Source organism: Cetorhinus maximus, chromosome 5 (genome assembly GCF_964194155.1).
Source record: "Cetorhinus maximus chromosome 5, sCetMax3.hap1.1, whole genome shotgun sequence".
NCBI classification, from domain to species: domain Eukaryota; kingdom Metazoa; phylum Chordata; class Chondrichthyes; order Lamniformes; family Cetorhinidae; genus Cetorhinus; species Cetorhinus maximus.
The window spans coordinates 87779054-87802722 of NC_135883.1; the positions used below are offsets into that span (position 1 = coordinate 87779054).

A 23669-nucleotide genomic window follows, 5' to 3' on the forward strand; every position below is an offset into this window, starting at 1 on the left:
TCCAATACGAGTCTCCGCTCACTTTCAATTTTGATGGTGATCGTAGTCTGATCTTGGCTCAACTCCCCTGTTCTTTCCCCTCTCCCAGTCAACCATGTCCTTTCTCCGATCACTGTGGACCCCCTGGCATCACCTTCCACCTCCCCACTATCACCTACCAACCTGAAGACTTTTCTTTCCAGGATGTCCAGGTGGACGTGCACATTCCCCACCTTCCTGGGAATCCCACCCCCGTCCACATTGACCTCCTCAAACTCCTCATTCTCCACCCCCAGGGTCCGTGTCTAACTCCAAATTCCCACCAACCCCACCTCACCGTCCCTTCTACTGCTACCGAATCACCCTCAGCCTGCCACTCTTCTGGCTCCTTCTCACATTCACCATTCCCTCTTATCACACCCATCCTCAGTTCGCTCCCCAGGAGGCAGTCATTGACTCCACAGACCCCTCCCTTGCACATTCACCTGGACATCCCCCCTCACTTACTGCCTCCTCCACCCTTACTCCCTCCTGCCCCCCCCGGGAATCTTTTCTCCCCAAACCCCCGGACGACTTCCTCCCCTATGAACTGCTCCCTCCCCCCTGCACTCCTTCCCTTAGATCTTCTTTCCCCCTTACACCTACCACCCCATTTCCACATTCTCCCCCATTACACCTTTCCCCCCCTTACTCTCTCCTCCCCTTCCCAACCTCACCATCCCAACACCTTCGCCCACCCCCCGACACCTTCATCCGCACCTCGCTCCCAACCTCACCCCCCCTCACCGAGGTACACCTTCCTCTCCCAGTCAAACCTAGACTTTTTGCTCCCATCCCCGTTGTACACCTTTCTCTCCCAGTCACAGCTGGACCTTCCACTACCCCCACCCACCCCTTGAGAATCATCTGTTGCAGCCCATGGCCAAGACCGTGATGTCTCATTGCAGGCCTGCAGCATCAACGAAGATCTCCCACCTTCCAGGAGCTGCTTCGCAGCAGAGCCATGTCCATGAGAATCCACCCAGCATGCAATGCACGTGTTCCTCCAGGGTCCGGTAGCTGTAGGACTCCAGGATCTTCTACTCCTCGGATGTCCGCCATCTCAGCAAGGTCCTTATGGTATGTCCCAACGTCTGCATGCCACACTTGTCCAGACTGGGTCAGGATGTTTTCCCGCTGCAATGGTAAATCTGGCGTGGGGGAACGATTCAGGTCGGGCCTTACTTTGCATCCCATTAGCGGGCTGCAAATTGTGTTCATGCCGGCCTCCAGTCGGATTGGCATTCCGCCAGGGTGGACACCATCGGATGATCCCGCTGTGCTTTCACGCTGGTGTGAAGCCAATTTTCGGCCTTCTCGTCACATTGTTTCCTCCCCTCCCCCACCTGCCATGATGCCCGCAAATGATTTACATTCTCAAATAAAATGAGAGAATATTATAAAGTTATGTCCTTCATTGTTATTATGCAATCCCTTGCAGAGGTTTGACACACACATATCTATGTTCATTTTAATGCATTAAAATATAGCCATGGCAGATAACTGTGGTAATATATTTATAAGGTGCCCAACATATTCTACTCCTTAAATTTATGAGATGGGAACCAGGGAATCACAACTTGCAGAACTGGCAGGTCATGTTATATACATCAACATTCTCAAACTAATTAAAGAAGCATACTCTTTCCTTCCTCTAAACTTTTGAGAAAAAATTCTTCTGCATGACCCTTTTTCCAAGGAGAAACGTGAGTTTCAGAAAAGTGTCAAAAAATGGTGGAGCAGGCTTGAGGAGCCAAATGGCCTTCTCCTGTTCCTAGTTTCAATGTCTGCACATTCTTTTGTATGATTAGAAATGTTAATCCTTCAAACAAGATTACTAACTACATCATGGATGTTCTGTCCCAGAAAGGTAAACATAAGGGTACAATCAGAATCTGGAAAATCCATTGATGCCCTAAAATATTCAAGATACATTTTCCACATTAACATGGTTTTCCTTTATGGTTTCAAACAAGGCATTTCTTATATTAGAATGTAAACTGAGTAAACATTTCACTGAAATAAAATACTGAAATCCTAAAAAGAAGTAATAGAAAACACCAGTTTAGTCCTGTGTAAATGGCTAGACAATCTCCATGGTGGTGAAATTAACTTAAGTCCTTGTTTTTAATACATTCGAAAATGCAGAAAGCATGCACAAGAATTACTAATTACAGCTTTTCCATCACCATGGAGATTTTCCTAGCAGCACATATAGAATATTTGAAGGCTCTGTTTTAAATTTCTTCGTGGATAAATTCCAACTTAGCACTGTCTGAATAATCTGTAAATTCCTTATTACTATTATGATTGTGGATAAAAAAAATGTTAAGCAGTACAAGAAGGTAAAAAACAGTACTCTTATTTCCCAATTTTTACTGGTGTTCCGTTTTAAGGTATACAAGACCAATTCGGACCAGTATTCTTATTTCCCAGATTTTATTGTTTTCTTTTTGTTTTGGGTATGGTTTTATTTTATGACTTAACTTGAGTTGTTCTTATATTGTTGCCAGGATTGTCAATAGCTTAAAATAAAATGGTTTAAAAATACCCAATTTCACAAATGGGAATACTCAGAAACTTACTACTTTCTTATGAAATCTATCTTGCAAACTTACATGTGCTCTTGATCTAATTAATTGTTGTAGTAATCTGATGTGTAATATACCTTTAAGACAAGTGTTGTAATGTAAGATCACATGAACATAATACACAATTGCATTGTACGCGGGCTATCTCTGTGAGAGAGTCTTGAGTCTAAAGAGTAAAGGCAGTGCTAATATCAGATAGTGGAACAGTATTCACAAGTGCTGAATTTAATCAATTTACAAGCCTCAACGGTATTCATATGCAAATACCTCCATACCACACTTTTTCAAATGGACTCATTGAGAGAGCAGTTCTGACGTTGAAATCTGGTATGAAGAAATTATCTGGAGATTCGATAGCAACTAAATTGGCACATTTTCTTTTCCATTATAGAACCACCCCTCATCCGACAACAGGTGTCACACCTGTGGAATTGTTGATGAAGCAACGTCTCTGATCAAGACTGAGCCTAATCATGTCAAATTTGGGGGAGGGGTGGGGTGAAGATAGAAGGAAGGCAACAAAGTCAGAAAATGGGACATGATTGTCACAGTCGGGACAGAACATTTAATGTAAGACCATAAGACCATAAGACATAGGAGCAGAAATTAGGCCATTAGACCCATCGAGTCTGCTCCGCCATTCAATCGATAAGTTTCTCAACCCCATTCTCCCGCCTTCACCCCATAACCTTTGATCCCCTTACCAATCAAGAACATATCTATCTCGGTCTTAAATACACTCAATGACCTGGCCTCCACAGCCTTCTGTGGCAATGAATTCCATAGATTCACCACTCTCTGGCTAAAGAAGTTTCTCCTCATCTCTGTTCTAAAAGGTCTTCCCTTTACTCTGAGGCTGTGCCCTCGGGCCCTAGTCTCTCCTACTAATGGAAATATCTTCCCCACGTCCACTCTATCCAGGTCTTTCAGTATTCTGTAAGTTTCAATCAGATCCCCTCTCATCCTTCTAAACTCCATCGAGTATAGACCCAGTGTCATCAAACGTTCCTCATATGTTAAGCCTTTCATTCCTGGGATCATTCTCGTGAACCTCCTCTGGACCCTCTCCAGGGCCAGCACATCCTTCCTGGGATACGGGGCCCAAAATTGCTCACAATATTCTAAATGTGGTCTGACCAGAGGAGAGAAGATATTTGTGAAAAATTTTAGAGAAGGACAGCGTGTTTGTTCAATGAAATAAATGCTGCAACAGGACCTCTTTCCTACCACGTGAAAGTCAGAGATCTAGTAATTAGGAGACATGTGGAAACCAAATACTCAGAAATAATTCCACCCAGTGTTTGAGACTGAATCAACATCTCCTGTTGAAAGAACTCAGCCAAGTACAAATTTGTTTGAAGGGCTGACTGCACCTGAAAGAGTTGAAGAAACAGATTTACGGGTACCTACTGAAGAACCAGATACTCAGATGACTCCAGTAAAGGAGGTTCCGAATCAAACTTCAGAAGCTGTAGAGCTGAGACGTTCTACACGCATAAGGAAACCCCCAGACTTTGTAAATAATTGATCTGTGTAACTTGATGTGTTGAAAAAATTGTAAAATGTATTTTTCAGTAAAGAGGGAGGGATGTAGTAATCTGATGTGTAATATACCTTTAAGACAAATGTTGTAATGTAAGATCACACAATCTTAATACGCAATAGCAGAGTAGCACGGGCTACCTCTGTGAGAGAGTCTTGAGTTCAAGTCTGAAGAGTAAAGACAGAGTTTTGAGTTGTAAGCACACAAGTGCAGCTGCTGAGTTCCTTTTGTAAATAAACAGAATGTGTTTCTTCTAAGAATGGTCTACAGCTCTTCTCTGCCTTGGTACCAACTCAGTCACCCCGAAACAAGAGTGCAACCCAGATCCTTTAGCCCCAGTAAACCAGGACACTGGATTCAATAGTTGTCTAACTGCAACACTGATTAAGTATATGCCATGGTAAATTTTCATTTTAACACACAAAGCTTTGTGTGCTGGGAAGGCATACTGAGAATTTTGGCATACACCCCCTGCACCTTACAATTTTCTATACATTAAAAATAACAAAAAATTGCTGATATGTGCTTCCGGTCACACATAGCTCTATGTCAGGTGCACTACACACAATATTTACCTCATTGATGCTAAAGAAATATCTCCAAGTGTATATTCTCAAAAAGATGGTAACGTCACATTTTTCTTCATTAAGACAATTCCAAATTTACCCTCTTTCAAATGTAAGTGGTTCTTTAATTATTTTTCCATTCACATACATTATTAGCCATCCTGTAACACAGAATCTCTTCACTTCCTAAGGCTAATTATATTCATACATAAACTTTAACCTTTTAATATGAAGCTTTCTGAGATTTTAATCTCCTTCTTAGATCTTAATCCAGGAATTTTGCTTTTGTGCACCCTTAGGAACATAGAAAATTTACAGCTCAGAAGGTGGCCATTAAGTCCATCATGTCTATGCCAGGTGAGGAAAAGTCATCCAACCTAATCCCACCTTTCAACTCTTGGTCCGTAGCCCTGTAGGTTACGGCACTTCAAGTGCATATCCAAGCATTTTTGAAAGTGATTAGGGTGTCTGCCTCAACTATTCTTTCAGACAGTGAGTTCCAGACCCCCTACCACCCACTGGGTGAAAAAAATTCTCTTCAACTCCCCTCTAATCCTTGCATCAATTACTTTCAATCTATGTCCCCTAGTCAGTGACCTCTCTGCGAGGGGAAATAGATCTTTCCTAGATACTCTCTCTAGGCCCCTCTTCATTTTATACACAGCAATTAAATCTCCCCTTTGCCTCCACTGTTCCAAAGAAAACAATCTCAGCCTATTCAATCTTTCTTCAATATGAAAATCCTCCGTTCTTAGCAACATCCTCGTAAATTTCGACTGTACTTTTTTCTTTTGGTTTTTAATTTTTCAGGTAGTAAAAAGAAAGCAGTTGGGTCAGATACTTTACTGCTCCTGTATCTCTGTGGGAGGAGCAAGTGCACTGGCATTCTGTTGGTCCACTGTGGTCTGCCTGTGGTGAATGCACAGTTTCTGGTGTCGTGGGATGGCCCTGCCACCACCGCTAGCTTCCTGGGGTTTCTCCCCTATCCACATCTGTTACAGACTTCTGAGGTGCCTAACTGAAAAGGGATGGTGAGTGATCTCAGTCCCCATTCAATCCTTCTTCAGCTATACTTCAGCTGCCAGCCAGCTCCAGTGCATGACCAGGGATCCATGTGGTGATAGACCCTTATCCATCACCGCTGTGCTGAGCCAGCCAGAAAATTCAGGATAAAATAGAACTACTAGATTGTCAGATGCCAATGTCATCTTGAGATTCCTCCAGAGGAAGGAGCAGGAAATGAGTCGATGGACGAATATACGGGGGTTAGTGATCGGGTGGGAGGGTGGGGTGTGGATGGGGGTGGGAGGGGGGTGTGCTGCTTGGAAGGCAGATCATTTCTCTTGATAGAGGGATATTCCAGGCACCATATCTGGGGTCTACCAAGCTGTTACCCACATCATATTCATCCTGACATCCAGCTGGCTGCACAGTAGGCAGACTAAGGCAAGTAATTCCCTGGCAAAAGTCCCTCCACTTCACACTATCCCCCTCTACGTTACAGGCTATGTCTGTAGTGAATTGAAGTTCTACCTGCCTCGGGCCTCATCAGAAACTCAGCAGTAAGTGTGACTCTGAGAAGTGATCCAGAATCCCACCTGAAATCCTGGCTCTGTTGGACGTCATGTGCATGGCTTGCATTCCAGATCATTAACAGTGCTGATTATCTTCAATTCTAATAAGATTTTGATTTGTTTTTAAATTACTCAAGTATTTTGTCCAGTCTATTTTTTTTTAAAAAGGGCAGTAGAATGTAACAGCACAGAAAAATTGGAAACAACCTAAAAGATATGGGATTCATATAGACAAAAGATTTGTTGCAATTCACAGTATCCATCATAGACATAACAATTATGAATTCCTACTGAACATAATTTTAACACTCCAGTAATTTCATTTTAGCCAAGTTTTCAAAGACAGATGCTGTTCTCTATATTTTGTTGAATCCTTACTCAACTTTACTAGGATACTATTCAGTTTCTATTTTTATCTGAATTGACAAGGAGAGAATGCTGTATTTTGTGTTTTGTTTAATTTATATCTAGGATTATCAGGGTGTTATGCTGATCACCATGGCTTGCACAAGATAGAGCAAAACAGGATTGTTTTTGTGTCTTTCTGTATTGCAGGTAAATAATGGCAGTAAAAAATGCGTCTCTTTTCTCTTTTCATTTTTAATCTGAAATATTAGATAACGTGCTGACTGTTTGGATCGGAGGTAGGGAAGTGAGTAAAGGTTAAAGATGGTGAAACAAGAGCCTTTATGCTATGATATTGAAAGTTATGAGGGTGTGTATGTCTCCCTGGAGATGCACCCACACTCAGTGCAGTGAGAGGCCATGTGGAATTTTGAATAGACTACATGCACAAGAAAAGCTTGCCCAAGGTGTTTGGCTTGCAACACACGTCGCTGAAAAATCAGAAAATTTGTCAGAGGGCAACTCTTAAAAAGCTGCAGCTCATTGCTAAATTGAAGTTGAGGCTGCCTTATTATGAAGAACAACACATGCCAAGCTTATGCTTAATGATGAAAGTGGCGACAAGGATTTTTCTAAATGCTTCAAGCTGAGAACCAGCCAAATTCCAGTGTCCTTCAAGGTCACTCAGCCCTGAATGTTATCACCTCTCCTGAGACTGCTACGTCAGTTACCAGCAGCATAAGTCAGCCTGCAGCCCACAGCTGTTTTAAGCAAGTGACTTGTGCATTGCAAAATAGCTCCCCATCTCCAACCTCCCTTTTCTATACAAAAGTTCTTAAATGTGTTGTTATCTCCCAAATCGATTCCCATTTTTCTCACAACTCCATGTTTGAAACTTTCTAATCAAGTTTATGCCCCTAACACAGCACTACAGTAGCATGAATCAGAATCACATGGCGGTTTGATTGTGATCAGGAGTCACTATTCCTCCTCTTCTTCACTCCTTTGTAACCATTAACAAACTAATCAAACCATCATCCTTCAATGCTTCCGTTATCTAGCTAAGTAGGACTGCCCTCGTCCTGTTCCATTCCTACCTATCCAGTTGTCACCAGAGAATCTCCTGCAATACCTTCTCTTCTCATCCCATTCCATTACCTCTGAAGTCCAGATTTAGCCTTCTCGTCTTTCTCATCTTCATGCTACCTCTTACCAACATAATTTGAAAACATGGCATTAGGCTTTACCTGTGCTGATGACACTCAGCTATGCCCCACAATGATCTTTCTTTGAGCACAGATTGCACATCCAACAAAGTCTTAGATGAACCAAAGTTTCTGCCAGTTCAACATTGGAAAGACAAAACCAGTACCTTTGGGCCCCATCATATACTCCTTTCCCTCATCATGAATTTCATTCCCCTCTCTGGCCTCTTTTTTTAGGCTGAACAAGATTGTTTGTAATCTTAACATCCTGTTTGATCCTGAACTGAACTGCCAACCCCATATACCTTCCATCACAAAGGCTGTCTACTCTCATCTCTGTAATATTGCCTCAGTTTATCTGATGCGCATCCCTATTTCAATACAGTCCTGGCCAGCCTCCCATCTTTCACCATTGAAAAGTCTACTCCCTGCATCCTAACCTACCCCAACTCCCATTCACCCATCACCCCTCTGCTCACTGACCTACATTGGTTTGTAGTTCATTGATGCTTTAACTTTAAAATCTTCATCCTCGTGTCAAATGCCTCCATTTGAGTCCCACTGCTCCCTATCTCTGTAAACTCCTTGACCCCTACAATTCACCTTCCAAGATTCCTGCATTTTTCCAGTGCTTGTGCATCTCTGCTCTCTTTGCTTCACCAGTGGCAGCCAAGAAGGCCATAGTCCTGGAATTGCCTCCTTAAATCTTCCTGTCTCAAACAATACAATGACTCGTGAGGAGAATAGCATAGCTGCATTTAAGGGGGGCATAAAGAAAAAACATGAGGAAAAATGGAATAGAAGGATATGCTGATACTGTTAGATGAATAGAATGGGGTGGAGGCTTGTATGTAATATAAGCATCAGTATAGATAGTTGGGTTGAATGACCTGTTTCTGTGCTGTAATCAATATAACTCTATGGGCAGAATTTTGCCCACATCGGTGGGCTTGGCGGGGCCAAGTGGGAGCAACCGTGAAATGGACCAACGCCCGCGATCAGGCCAGAGCCGCGATTCCACGCTGGCGGGCCAATTAAGACCCGTCAAGCGTGAACGCCGGCTGCAGAATGTTCAAGAAGGGGCAGGCAGGGGCGAGGGCCTGTCAGCCGCCAGGTTCAATGGCGACCCGGCGGCCGGTTCAAAAATGGCGCGTCGGAGTTGCTGCAAGGACATGACCGCAAATGCAGATGTAGACGTCAGGCAGGAGGTGAGGTCGTCTGAGGTGAGCCCCAGCCCCCAGTTTTTGGGATGAGTGCCTTGCCGTCCTCCTGGAGGAGGTGGCTGTCCAAGGTGGACCCTTGTCCCCAGAGATGGGAGGAGAAGGCCACCGGACCTCATAAAGAGGGCATGGGGGAGCCACAATGTGGTGCAGCACACCTGGGTGCAGTGCCGCAAGAGGTTTAACAACCTGCTGTGCTAAGGAAGGGTGAGTACCGTGTTGGCATGGGTCAGTGTGGTGAAGTTTTAAAGGCTGGCCATCCCCCCATGGAGCTCAAGGGTTTTAGAGTCTGAGTGCCAACTGTCAATGACGCTGGAGCTGGCCAAGGGGGTGAGCCCTGGCTGCTTGGACTGAGTATCTTGCTACTTGAGGGCCACGACCTGGATGTGCTCTGTGAGGTGCTCTTCAGGTGGGGTTGGCCAGGCTGCAATGGCACTGCAGGTGGAGGGTGGACTAATCAATGCTCCTCTGTCCTTTCAGGAAAAGACATCCTATAACAATATTGAGAGGTCGCGGACTGGCAGAGGACCCCCACATCTCCCCATCCTCTCCAGGTACAAGCAGGAAGCCTTCAAGCTTGAGAGGTGCCAAGCAACCGCCGCGGTGAGGCTGGGGTGTCAGATGAAGGTAAGAGTGCAGTGCACAAAGGTGAGAGTTTCAGATGCTGCAAACAATCTTGTGTAATCTCAACATTGATGGGATCCTCCAGACTGGATTGATCATTGATCATTGAAAGAAGATGGCACCATGATGCAGATCTCCATTGTCTCACTAGGGTGTCTGGCATGCACAGTGACAGTGTGCTGACTTTAACTAATGACATGTCTTTGTTCTCCCTTAGATCTGCCACCAAGCAGCCAATCTCAGGACCTCCAGCAGCTACCTCTGATACTGGAGGACCACCAGGCTCCAGCAACACCTGCGTCACACCCGCTCTCTGAAGCAGGCACCAGTGCAGATACCAGCACCTCAGTGGGCATTAGATTGGCAGCTAGTATCTTGGTGCACATTGGTGAGGACACATCACACTGGCTTGAGGTGCAGACGGAGGCAGAGAGTGCCCAGGGCACCGGCAGTCGGAGGACTGCTGGATATCAGGACGATGCTCAGTCAAAGGCAGATGATAAGCCTCTGGAGTCGTCCATTAGACGGCAGATGTTGGATGTCCAGCGGGATGTGTGGGAAGATCTGGCGGAGATCCATGAGAGTCTGCGTGCCATGGTCTCCGTTGTGGAGGAATCCATGTGGAGCCTGAGCACTGCGTTGACCCTCATGGCCAAGTGCAATGCCTCCTCCATGGAGAGTGTGGTGGCTCTCATGGAGAGGTAGCTCCAGGAACAGGATGAAGGGTTCCCAGGGTTGCGCTCGGACCTGCAAGCCCTCACACAGGCACTGACCTCAGGTGGTCAGTGTCCGTGTATGTGATGGATGAGGCACCCAGTATCCATCAGTGGTGAGCAAGGAGGTCCACAGCGACCTCGCGTTGGTGGATGAGCTGCATATTGTCTCTGTGGGGTCCTCTCAGGGCACTCTGGATGACGGCAGCAACTCCTCCGCCCCTCTGCCAGTGATCATGGCATCTGATGAGGTTGCGGCGACTGGGGAGACGCCAGCCGTGGCACTGGCTGCTCCCTCCCAGGCGGGGCCAGCACAGGCTCCACTGGCTAAAGGATGACCGGCAAGGTCATCAAGGCCAACAAGACAGCAGAATCAGTAGGCTGATTCCCATGCCAGTGCCAGTGAGTGGGGAGCACCTAAATGTAACGTCCGCAAATGTAAGTTGAAAGCACCATAAACACAAGAGGGACTAATCATGGGTGATCTTTTGTTCACACATTTTTTCCCTTTTTTTAATGGCGTGACCATCAACACCTGATACTGTTCATTTCATAATCTGTCAGTGCCAACATTATATTACATTTGCTTTTGTGTTATTGGCCTGAGTGTGCTTCATTTGTTTTGTAGGTGCAGGGTAGGCCAGTATGTAATGCTGGACGTGGGTGGCTTGAAACTTTATTGCACAGGTACTGAGTGTATCTTGGGCGCAAAGGAAAGGGTCATTTCTGACACCCAGGATGGTGACAGCAGCCCTGGCATGAGGTGGTAGCGCTTATTTGGCAGCCTAACTGAAGGGGGCATTGATTCAAGGCATCCCTGGTGTCCCTGCCTCCCTGGAGGTAACCAAGGTCTGATTCCATGCCCTCAGCATTCTCCTCACTGTGCTCTTCTTCTGATTCACTACTGGATTCATCATTTGTGGCCTGTGCAACTGCATCAAAATCCTCTTCCTCTAGTGGGTCCCCCCTTGCCAGTGCCAGATTATGGAGTGCACAGCATGTAACCACTAACAGTGACACCCACTCTGGGGGATATTGTAGTGCTGCCCCTGAACAGTCCAGGCATCGGAAGCATATCTTGAGAAGACCTATGGTTCTCTCTACCGCTGTCCTTGTGGAGCTATGGCTCCTGTTGTACTGCTGCTCTGCCTCTGTTCTTGGGTGGTGGAGAGGCATCATGAGCCACCTTTTCAAGGGATAGTCCTTGTCATCCAGCAGCCATCCATCCATCCAGTTGGACTGGATCACTGAAGAGCCCCGGCACCTGGGAGTGTCTGAGGATGTAGGCGTCGTGGGAGCTACCTAGGTACCTTGCACAGGCTTGCAGAAACTGCATCTTGTGGTCACACTATCTGCAGGTTCATGGAGTGGAATCCCTTCCTGTTGACGAAGGCACCCGGCTGACCCGCTGGCGCCTTGATGGCCACATGTGTGCAGTCGATTACACCCTGGACACGGGGGAACACAGCAATCACTGCAAAGCCTCTGGCTTGCTCTGTCTGGATGGCCTCGTCCATACGGAAATGAAGGAAAGTCAGTGCCCGCCTGAACAGCGCTTCTGTCACCAGCTTGACGCAACTGTGGCCAACTGATTGGGAGACTCCACACAGATCCCCAGTGAGCCCTGGAAAGAGCTGGAGGCATAGAAATTGAGGGTCACTGTGACCTTCAGAGCCAGTGTCCACCCACACAGTCGGAGCTGATCTCAGGCCCAATCATCTGATAAATGGAGGTTACAGTTTCCCTGGAGGGGCAGATCCTCCATCAGCATTGCGCCTCGGACATATTGAGGTAGCTGCATCGCTGCCTGTAAACCCTGGCAGCAGGATATTGGCATCTTCTTTAGCCCATTCCACCTTGGACTACCTCTTGGCCCTGTGTCTCTTGTGCCTGCGCCTCTCCTCCCACAGTCCCTCCCTGGAAGCTGCATTGGGACACCTGGCCTTCTCTCCTACCCCTATCTTCCTCCTCAGAGGAGGTGCCACCAGTGGAGGCCACAATCCCCATTGCCAGGGTAACAGAAGGCTGACTGATACCTGGAAGGGTCCACACAGTCCGAATCCTCAGGGGACCTTGGAGATACCATTGAGTCCTGAAATGAAGCCTCGAAATGCTAAGAATGAAGCCCTGAACAGAAATGAAGCTACCAAGTACCAATAAACAACCAGCAGCAAACTATCTCCAAAACTCCTCACTACTCACACTGGCAATGCTGCTGACCCTTTTTATCCTGCCTGTGAATGAAGTTTTGCAAATTGTGGGCTGCCCGACTGCCTGTCTTGCCTGTGTGATGAGCGCAAAATCACACGGGCAACTTTAAATCGGCGTCAATTGGGTTCTTAAGGGCCTTAAATAGCCTCTTAATTAATGGCGGATGCGGCTCCAACTCCCGTGCGCGCCCGCCAGCCAAAATATCGCGCAAGTGTGCAATGACGTCAGGATGTCATTGTGTTTCATTTTACACTCATTCAGGTGGGGCACGTGCCCACCTGACGAGCGAAAAATTCTATGTATCTGTTCCTTTAATGAGCTGCTTAAAACTAATCTCTTTGATACCTTGGGCGGAATCGTCCAGATTTGCACCAAGTGTTGCAGTGGGCTGGAAAAAGGACCTTTTATTTGCCAGCCGCAGTGGCAGCTTTTTGCACCATATCGTCCCCTTCCTGGCACGTCCCACCTCATTAATAATGCATTCCTGGGAAACATGCCAGGTCGCTGGCGGGGCAGCCTCTGATTCGTCCGTCCTGCCGTCACCTCAGGCCTTCAGTAAACCAGGCGCCATATTTAAAGGCCGCCCATGCACAGGTCTAGCACTCTTCAAGGGCTGGGAAGTTGCTGGGAACTGATGGCTGCTGAAGGGAGGAAACATGCTGCCCCCAAATTTAGCAACGCCTCCCTTGAGTGTCTATTGGATGCAATGGAGGACTGCCGTGAAGTTCTATACCCCCACTCTGGGCGAAGACCAGCAAACAAAGTCACCAATCCAGAATGGCAGGTGGTGATCAGCGCCAATGCCCTGCAAAAGAGGACAGCCACCCAGTGCCAAAAGAGGGTGAATGATCTCCTCCATTCCACCAGGGTAAGTCACTCTTCTCATCACTCTCAACTCACACACCCAGAAGCCCATCACATATCCACTCACTGCCAGTTCAAGGGACATCACCATTCACTCTCTCACACCCTTACCTGCCCTGCAGATCGTGTCCTCATTCCGCCCATGCCACCACTCACACATGCCAGGCATACTTATTCTTTGGCCTGGCAGGCATCCTGCTTACACCCTCTCCATCTGTATTCATGCAGGACAAGCTGGCACACAACAAAAGGGAGAGGTTGCAGACTGGTGGGGGAATGCCTGAAATCAAGGTCCTTACAGACTTTGAAAATAGAATCATCCAGAAGGCCGGTGAAGATCTGGACCGGTCCTGTGTTGACGGTGAGGTCAGTGATGCTCAACCAAGTATGTACCATCTACAAGATGCACTGCAGGAATTCACCAAGGCTCCTTAGACAGCACCTTCCAAACCCACAACCACTACCATCTAGAAGGACAAGGGCAGCAGATAAATGGGAACTTGGAAGTTCTCCTCCAAGTCACTCACCATCCTGACTTGGAAATATATCGCCGTTCCTTCACTGTCGCTGGGTCAAAATCCTGGAACCCCCTTCCTAACAGCATTGTGGGTGTACCTACACCACATGGACTACAGCGGTTCAAGAAGGTAGCTCACCACCACCTTCTCAAGGGCAATTAGGGATGGGGAATAAATGCTGGCCCAGCCAGCGAAGCCCACATCCCATGAATGAATTAAGAAAAAAAGTGAGGATCCAGTAGTGCAACATCTATAGCAACCATGCTGAGAGTCAGTTCCCCTGTTCTGCAGGCCCCTAGCATGCACTAATTATCTCTCCTTGCATTCGCAGGCATATCTGAGAAGCAGCCAAGGGGATCCACGATCCACGTCCTCGATTCAAACCCTGGAGATACCTTGGAAGAAGAAGGGTGGGACTTAGCTCTAGAGTAGCCTTGGGGTCACAATCTGGTGAGCACATTGCACTGTCTGATCCATAACAGGCAGCGGCAGGGACTTCCCAGGTTTCTGGCACCTGAAGGACTGCTAGAGGTCAGAAATCTGCTGAATCCAAGTCAGATGAGGAGCCTCTGGACTCAGTCACACCACAGTTGCTGGAGCTGCAAAAGCAAGCTCGGGAACATCAGGAAGGGATGTCCACTTCACTCCTCAGATTGCAAGGCGCAACGGAGGAGTCCTTCGGCCTTCAGGCTGAGGGGATAACACTGGCATGCCAACACAGACGTCAACACTGGTCAGATGGTGGCCACCATGGAGACCCTCATCCAGGACATCAGTCCTGCATTGCTGCGCGGGCTGAACTCCATCGATGATGCCATAGTTGGCTTCCAACAGTTTCAACACAAGAGGGGTGTGTGGGGCATCTCAATCTCACTCCAGCTATCCCTTCTCCTCAAGGAGTCAGGAGGCAGGATCAGCAGGTGCACACTCCCGGCCCATCCATCCATCCAGGTGATTCCAGGAGTGTCTAGCCCATCCAAATCCCCTCTTCCTGTGACCCTAACACTCCAGCTTCACAGGCCAAGGAGTGTGTCACTTTCACACGGCAGGACACCGAAAACAGGCCGGGCCCCTCCATGTCTCAGCCCACCAGAAGATGTCCGTCAAGGTCATCACATACAGGGTGTAGCAGTCAGCAGGCTGCCTCCACCTCTGCTGTGGTCGTCGGGGAACACCAAGATGTAGTGCCTGGGTTAGGAAGGTTAAGAAAATGTAGTTTTACCACATCGACATGGGTGTTAATCACTTGTACATAATGTTGACTATTGTAAATAAACTCGCAACAATGTCACCCTGTCTTTGGCTCTCTATTAAGATGAGCAGTGTTCGTGTGAGTCTGAAGTGAAGCTTGGTTCCTGTACAAGATAAAGGCAGGTGTCTCAGTCCAGGACCTCTTCCCTGTGCTTTGTGCAACCTTCCCAGCACACTGATGTTGCCTTCAAAGTCACTGGACACATCAGCCATGCCTGCTCCTCGATGGGGCTAATCATTGCTGCCAGGATGTCCTGCACTGTCAGCACAGAGTTACCATCATTCTCTCTGTGTGCTCCCTGCACCTTTGAGGTGTGGCTGGCCCCCATCTCATCAGCATCTGTGTCCGGTGACAGTGTGGTCATGAGGGATTCAGCTCACAAAGGATGACATAGGGTCAGAAGAAGTTAAAGTTTTCCTGCTACATCTCCATGATATGACCCTGTTCACAGAGCCCAAGGGAGGCGCCATCAGCCAAGCAGGAGTCAGACATTCATATAAGCTACGTTAAGATCTATAGAGTGTCCCCACTGCGTGGTGCCATCATCCTCCTGGAAAGCAGGGACCAAGGGCATCCACTGTGTCTCCATGACAGGAGCCTTATCACAGAGGGTATGTGCGCTGCCATCATGAAGACAGGAGTCAAACATTCACAGATGCGATGTGAGGATCTATGGAGTGTCCTCACTGCATGTCGTCATCATCCCCCATGAATCTAACAGCTATGAGGGCCTCCTGAGCGCGTCTGTCTCATCTGGCCAGTGCGATTGCCTCATCGCCGTCATCCTCGCTTTCGAAGACCTACTCACCGGAAGAGACATGCAGTTCCTCCATCTCAGGCAACTCCTCTCCCTGCTGCAGCACCATGTTGCGAAGTACACAACAGGTGATGATGATGTGTGACACCCTCTGTGGACTTTTTTGCAGGGCTCCACCAGACCGGTCCAGGCACCAGAATCTCATCTTCAATATCCCAATGATTTGCTCCACCAAAGTGCGAGTTGCAGCATGAGCCTCGTTGTACCTTCTCTCTGCTGCAGTCTGAGGCTGCCGCACGGGCATCATCAGCCACATCCTCTGCAGCCCTTGTGTCCGAGGAGCCAACCCTGCAGCCTTTGTGGATCGTGGAAGATGTCAGGGATCTGAGGCTTACTGAGAATGCAGGAGTCGTGGACACTCCCAGGGGATCATGCGCAGACCTACAGGATGTGTTTGCTATGGTTGCAGACCAGCTAAACATTCAGTTAGTAGCAGTCCTTACAATTGACATGGTACCCTGCACCTGTGGAAAACCAGAGATCTGCACAAATCCCAAAACTCTTGCTTCCTGGCTTGCCTAATCCCGGGCGAAATGCACAAAGGTGTGTGCCTTCGCGAATATAACATCCGTGACCTCGCGGATGCACTTCCATGTGGAAGCTTGTGAGATCCTGCAGAGGTCACCCATGGAGCCCTGGAAGGAGCCATTGGTGTAAAAATTGAGCACCACGGTCACTTTCATGGCCACTGGCAGTGGATGCTTCCAAATCATCGTGGCGCCAAATCCTGCAGCACGTGTCATATGTGACCGACCAGTTCCCTGGATATGTGCAGTCTTCCACGACATTGGTTCTCAGTCATCTGCAGGAATGACAAGCGCTGTCTGTAGACCCTAGGTCTAGCTAAGTGCCAACCAGTGATAGCTCACTGTGGCATGTGCAGGAGCCCCCGCTGTCCCTTCTTCTTGAAGGTGCTCCTCCCCACTTCGCCCAGCCAGGCGCCTCTATCACTCTCTTCTTCATCTCCACTCTCTGTAAGCAATAAGGCATTCAGCTAGGTCACCAGGCTCCATGCTCCTGATGTACTCCTCTTGCAGGATGAAAGAGAGAGATGCGTGGGTTAGCATGGGTGTACTAATAACCTCTCTTGGTTAAGTCTGGATGCCCCTTAATGCATCCCAGAGATGGCTGGCCACCACTTAGATGGCCAGAGTTTAGTGCGCTGCACGGCTGCCCGAAACCCCGCCCACCTCCGTCCCAATCCATTGACTGATTGGCGGCAGCTTTGCCCATTGGACTTCATGCTGTGCTCTCAGATGCAAGCATTCTCCTAACCCACACAGCAAGGCTGCAGTGTTAGCTTGAACCATGGGGGAAACTTGTCCAAACCTGAATAATGACATTGCAAGGGGCTGTGAGGGCCTCCATCAGTGACTGCTCCATGGCCAACTTTCGCAAGGAAATTGTACAACCTGTCCAATCGCCCAATTGTTCGGCAGCCCCCTAAAATGCTCATTAATTTGCAGTCTGTGCCTGAGGGGTGAAAAATTCAGAAGTATTTGCGGCACTTTCATGCCTCAGCGTTGCTTGAGCAGGCAGATAAGCTAGAGGCCCAACTCCAAACACATCAAAGTAGCTGCGCCCCAACTGCCTCAGCTGTGGAAGAATGCTCACTTACTATAAGGCTTCCCTAAAGCGTGGCCGCCCCCAACACCATCACATGTGCTTGTGCACTACCAGCAACGCCACACACCATGAGCGAATAAAAAAAAACACACCAGTTTAAAGGCACTGCATGTAATCTCTGAGATTTACCACAAATGAACTGGATTCAACCCCCTCAATGTCCAGCTGGTGTGCGACCCTCAGCAGTGAATCATGCAGGAAAATGCTTGGTATCCTGGCAGCTGACTTCATTTTGAGGCAGTCCACTGTGCCATTTGCATTTGAGCTACTTAGGAACACCGAAGGGTGGCTACTGGGCAGCAAGAGCTATCCTTTGATGAGATGACCCATGACTCAGTTTACAAGCCTTGCATACAGAATACAGAATGAAAGCTCAGCAGAGCGGGTGTCAAGATTCCTGGTGGTCTGCATGTTTCACAACTTCACTATCATTTTTTTTTTTTTTTTTGTAAAAATATACTTTATTCATAAAATATCTTCAATCACATTCCAAACCATTTCAAAAACAACATTACAAGGGTACAATCCAGGTTAAACTTTTACAAAATGTATCACCAGGTGCATCAGTACAAACAATATTACAATCATTTACAGCCTTTCATTTTGATCTGTACAGCCCGAGGGGCTCTAAACAGTTCCCAGTCTCTCGGTGCGCTGTGGTAGAAAGGTCTTAGACAGCGACCCTTCCCCATTGCGCCTTTGCGGCAGCTGCCCCAAGCAAATTGAAAAGGAATCATACGAGAACATTAACACAAGAAAAACTATTCCATCCTCATGCAATAGAGTATCAGTGTTCTGATCTAGTTCAGGGATGAGGCAGCTCCTCTGAAGTTGCCACAAATGGAGAAGTTGGTGGTCATGTAGCTGTATTGGGTTCGTCCACAGCAAATTAAGGTGTAGCAATTGAAACCAACTTCATCTCATCATATCCGTTAGTACTATTATTTTGTGACTCCACACAGAGCAAAAAAGGAAATGAGTATTACAATTTTAATGTGATTCTTTATTTAAAGTGCCACATAGGACCATAGAAAAGTTACAGCACAGAAACCATTCAGCCTATCGTGTCTGCGCCAGCCAAAAAAAGAGAAAAGAAACTAGCCGTTCATTTTAATCCCACTTTCCAGCATCTGGTCCATAGTCTTGCAGATGCAGATCCAGGTACCTTTTAAATGAGTTGAGCATTTCAGCCTCAGCCACCAATTTAGGCAGTGAATTCCAGACACCCACCACCCTCTGGGTGAAAAAGTTTTTCCTCATGTTCCCTCTAATCCAATCACCTTAAATCTATGCTCCCTGGTAATGGACCCCTCAGCTAGGGGAAAAAAGCCTTTTCTGTCTATGCTATTTAGGCCCCTCAATTTCAAACACCTCAATTAGGTCATCCTCTCAGCCTCCTCTATTCTAAGGAAAACAATCCTAGCCTATCCAATCTTTCCTCATAGCTGCAATCTTCAAGCCACAAATGGAACAAGATGTGAAAGGCTGCAAGAAGGCAAAAAAGATAAGCTTCAGGACCTGCACGAGTAACCACCATCGAAAAAAAATCTCCTCACTTGGTCATTCTTCTCCTCACCAGTACTCACAAGCCCTAAGGGATACTTGTGGTAAATTAGGTAGTATGGATGAAGGACTGTCACTGAATGTGGCAGAGAATGATAGAAAGCCCAGAGGATGCGAGGGTGGAAGAGGAACCTAAGTTCCTGATTGGACAGTCAGGAACAGTCTGCAGGCAATAACCAATGCAATATTATGCTTGGGAAGGTCTGTAATAGGGTGGAAGGCAGGAGAGATTAAATGACAAATGAGACAATTGTGTAATATAAAAGGAGATGTCAATAGGACAAGTAATGAAGTAAAATATGATATCGGGGGGGAGGGGGGAGATGTAAAACCTGTTACATCTCTAACCTTTTCCAATTCTGATGAAAGGTGACTGGCATGAACACTAACTTTGTTTCCCTCTCCACAGATGCTGCATGAGCTGCTGAGAATTTCCAGCATTTTCTGTTCTTAATAACACGATTGTCTGCTTTAGACTGAAATTAATCAATGGACAATAACATTGGACATAACGTGCAAATGGATTTCAGTCTAGCACAAAGGTAGAATTCATGAAACCAGCATTTTAACTTGCTAGGTCCTGGTTAATGAAGGATACTGATTTCCTGTATCCCAGTTTTGAATTTGAATGTGTGTATGCAGCTTGATCTTCAGTTCTTCCAGGTCTCTCAAGTTCAAGGCTGGGTTACATGAAGGACAGTGATCCAGGGTTAGCATTATTAAAAGAGTTAGTGAAATGTCAGGTTTAATTGTTATTATTGTATCCAAGGAAGTTGGTTTTTGATTATTGATTTCCTGCTAATCCAATTTTTACTTTTAATAAACCCGATTGTAGCTTAAAGCCTGAATCACTCAGTCTGATGTCACTAGCAAAAGACTATAAGAACAAAAGGCAGCTCTCATTAGTTTAGTGAGCACTCACAGAATCACAGAGTGCAGAAGAGGCCCTTCGGCCCATTGAGTCTGCACTCAGTAAGAAGGACTTTAGTTTGATTGATGGGCAATGCAATATTGTGCATATAAATTCACAATCCTGTTCCTGAGTAGAAAACTTGCTTACAAGTATAGTCTTTGGCCCACAACACAGGAGAAATATCTGTTGAAACCAGGAAAGCACAAAAGAACTTTCATTAATAGTGTTGCTTCACAGCCTCAGTGTGAAGGAATCCAGCTATGAATAAGGAGTTACAAGATTAAAAATAGTGATTCTTCGCAGAGTTCATCGGCTGGACAAAGGTTTAGAAGTCTATAGGCATGGGTATAATTGTGTGCTCAAGGACAACAGCATCCTGTAGCATAGACTATGGTATATCCTTGAAAACAAGGCCGTTGTGAAAAAAACCTAGAAACTGGCCTTTACATCACCTCAGCTTGGCATTGATAAGTTGACAATCTAACAATGGATAACCTTAAGGATGACCCTAAATAACTTGTCAACTAAATCCTGGAAGCTTGAGTGTAGTGACCTCTATCTGCACCTCTCAGTATCCTGTTTGCTTGAAGAACGTTTGCTAAAATGAAGGACGTTGACAAAAACAGATGATGTTGTTCAGCATGAGTGCTCAACATGCTTCCTGCCAGTCCAATTCTTTTATGGTATAAATAATTGGAACCACACAGTAGGGTTTTTAGATTCATTGGATTCACACCAGCCTCCTTCAAGGTAAAGGCATAGCTGCTGTAGCGTAGTGATGATAGTTCTCCACTTATTTTGGATAGAGTATCTTGCTAGACCCGGTAGCTTTCTATTCGGTGATTTAAGGTAAATATTACTTTAAATATTGATGGATATCTTAAAAATCTCTGTAATCCAAGACTTGGGTTCTCTATTAGAAACAAGACTATACTTTCTTTTCATAAAACTACTAATGTTGCGATTACCGTCAAAAATGAATTGCATATTTGGTTCTTTAATAAACTTTTATAGGACTTAGAAAATAAATTGTCTCACAGTCTTTCGTATCCAAACTCGAGAATCCATCTGCATACACTCTTCAGTGGAGTAGACTGCAATGGTTCAAGAAGGCAGCTCACCACAACCTTCTCAAGGGCAATTAGGCATGGGTAATAAATGCTGGCTCAGCCAGCAATGCCCACATCCCATGAATGAATAAAAAAGATCACCGTACTCTTGAAGAGAGTGTGTGAAGGAGATTTGTTAGAATGATACCAGTTGAGGGACTTAAGTTAAGCAGAGAGGCAGGAGAAACTGGTTGTTCTCCTCAGAGCAGGCTAAGGTGAGATTTGACAAAATAATTGAAAGGTTTCAACAGAGTAAATAAGGACACACTTTCCGGTGGCAGAAGGATCAGTAATAAGATGACATAGGTTTGAGGAAATGGCATCTTCAAGAAAAGGAATTTAGACAGCAAGTTATGCTGATCAGGAGTGCACTGCCTGGCAGGTGGAGGCAGCAGATTCAATAACAACTTTCAAAAGAGAATTTGGATAAATACTTGAAGTGGAATAATTTGCTGAACTTTGGGGATAGATCAAGGGAATGGAGCCAACTGGTCAGCTCTTTCAAAGAGTGTTAGTATGATGGGTCATATGACCACTTTCTGTGCTGTATGATTCTATATGGTCTTTGCTCCTCAGAATAGGGAAACACCCACTGAAGCTCTGAAAACATAACATTCAACACAAACAGTAAAAATTGTCGCTGTAAAACAGGAAGAAGGAAAGCAGAAAGATGGAAATACAAAAGCAAAACAGAACCAGCAGAGTGCAATGGAAAAACAGGCAGGAAGAAATAAAATAAAAGCAAAATACTGCAGATGCTGGAAATCTGAAACAAAAACAGAAAATGCTGGAAAAACTCAGCAGGTCTAACAGCATCTGTGGAGAGAAAGACAGAGTTAACGTTTTGAGTCCGTATGACTCTTCTTCAGAGCTGTTAGACCTGCTGAGTTTTTCCAGCATTTTCTGTTTTTGTTGAGGAAGAAATGAAAGTTGGGAAAATTAATTTAAAAAGAACAAAATAGAAGCAGCCTGCCAGGAAATAATGGAACTGAAGAGTGTTTTTTTAATTGAAGAGAAAGATTACAGGTTGCAGGATTCAATGCAAACAATTTCCTTGAAACAATCCTACTTTATCCCTCTTAAAGTACAGTTAGTGTATGAAGCATGATCTAAATGTTTTATAGCACATATCTGCTTCAGCTTACAAAGGCCAACGCATTCCACGCTGATATTGTAACTGACAAAGTAATGATCATAATACATTTGAAATTTTTTGCTGTGTAGCCCTATGAACTGATTAGTTAAACTATACAAACACTGTGGTTGTATATCTTGTATGCCATAGGCAACTGTCATGATGTATTCCAGCTTCCAATCAGGCTTTTTCTCCTCATTGGCTTCAGTAAGGTTCAAGTAATACTGCCAGAAATCCTGCCAAAAAAAAAAATATTTTCTCCATTGTATTACCTGGTACATCATTTAAAAACTGCTTTTTATTTGAAAAGATGGTTTATAACAGTCTCTTGTATATATGGATAGACTATTTGAACTAAGGAAAATAAGGGGTCATGAGTATAAGCTATATGATGCAGGAGTAGGTTAGATGTTAAGACGCTTTTCTTTAAGTGGAGGAATACTGACAATTGGAACATGTCACCAGCTCACATGCTAAGTGTGGATTTGTTGCAAAACTTCAAAATGGAGCTGCAAAAAAGAGGGTTTCTTGCTGTAGCGTATATCACTACATACAAAAGGTAGGTGGAACACAGGATATACACCTCACAGTCACTGATCTCCTGGAACTTACCTTGACTTCTTTGAGAACAGAAAGTCAAAAGAGGAATTTCCCAAGGCCAGAATTTTTAGCTAGTCCGGCGGGCATGCGCCCGACCTGAATGAGCGTAAAATAACGCGTGATGACTTTGGGCGAGCGTCCCAACATCATTGCGCACTCGAGCGATATTTCGGTTGGCAGATGTGCACGGGAGTCAGTAGTGCACCTGCCAACAATTAACAGGCCTATTAAGCCCATTAAAGTACCAATTAAATGTAATTTTTCACTGCCTGTCCAACCTTACGGTTGGTGGGCAGGTGAGAAGGCCGAGTGGCCTTTGCATTTATTCGGAAACCTCATCCACGGGTGGGATGAGGTTTCCAACGGCAATTAAAAATAAAATAAAAGTTTTAGCTTTTCATTAATAAAATGTCCCTGTTCATGTGACAGAGTCACAAGGGGACATTTTTTCAAACGTTTTTAAATTCTTTATTTTTGGTTTTTTATATCTCCAGCTCCCTGAGGTAGCTCTGTGCCTGCACGCATGTGCAAAGCTCCCCACTCACCCTCCTGCGTCCCCCCCATCCCCAATACCAGCAGCGCTAAGTGCTGCAGCATGTGTTTCACGCTGGGCAGGCCTTAATTGGCCAAAGTGCAGTATGCGTGCCCCTGTAGGTATGCAG

At 46.0% G+C, this 23669-nt stretch overlaps 1 protein-coding gene across 1 annotated transcript in view; it reads right to left on the reverse strand.

Annotated features, from left to right (window-relative positions):
• Positions 1-22201: 22201 nt before the first annotated feature.
• Positions 22202-23669, reverse strand: part of smpdl3a (sphingomyelin phosphodiesterase acid like 3A) — a 45982-nt gene continuing 44514 nt past the window's right edge. Inside the window, exon 8 of the mRNA XM_078542159.1 lies at positions 22202-22643. Coding sequence (XP_078398285.1) covers positions 22338-22643 — 306 coding nt within the window. The 3' untranslated portion in view covers positions 22202-22337. The remainder of the gene's footprint in view (positions 22644-23669) is intronic.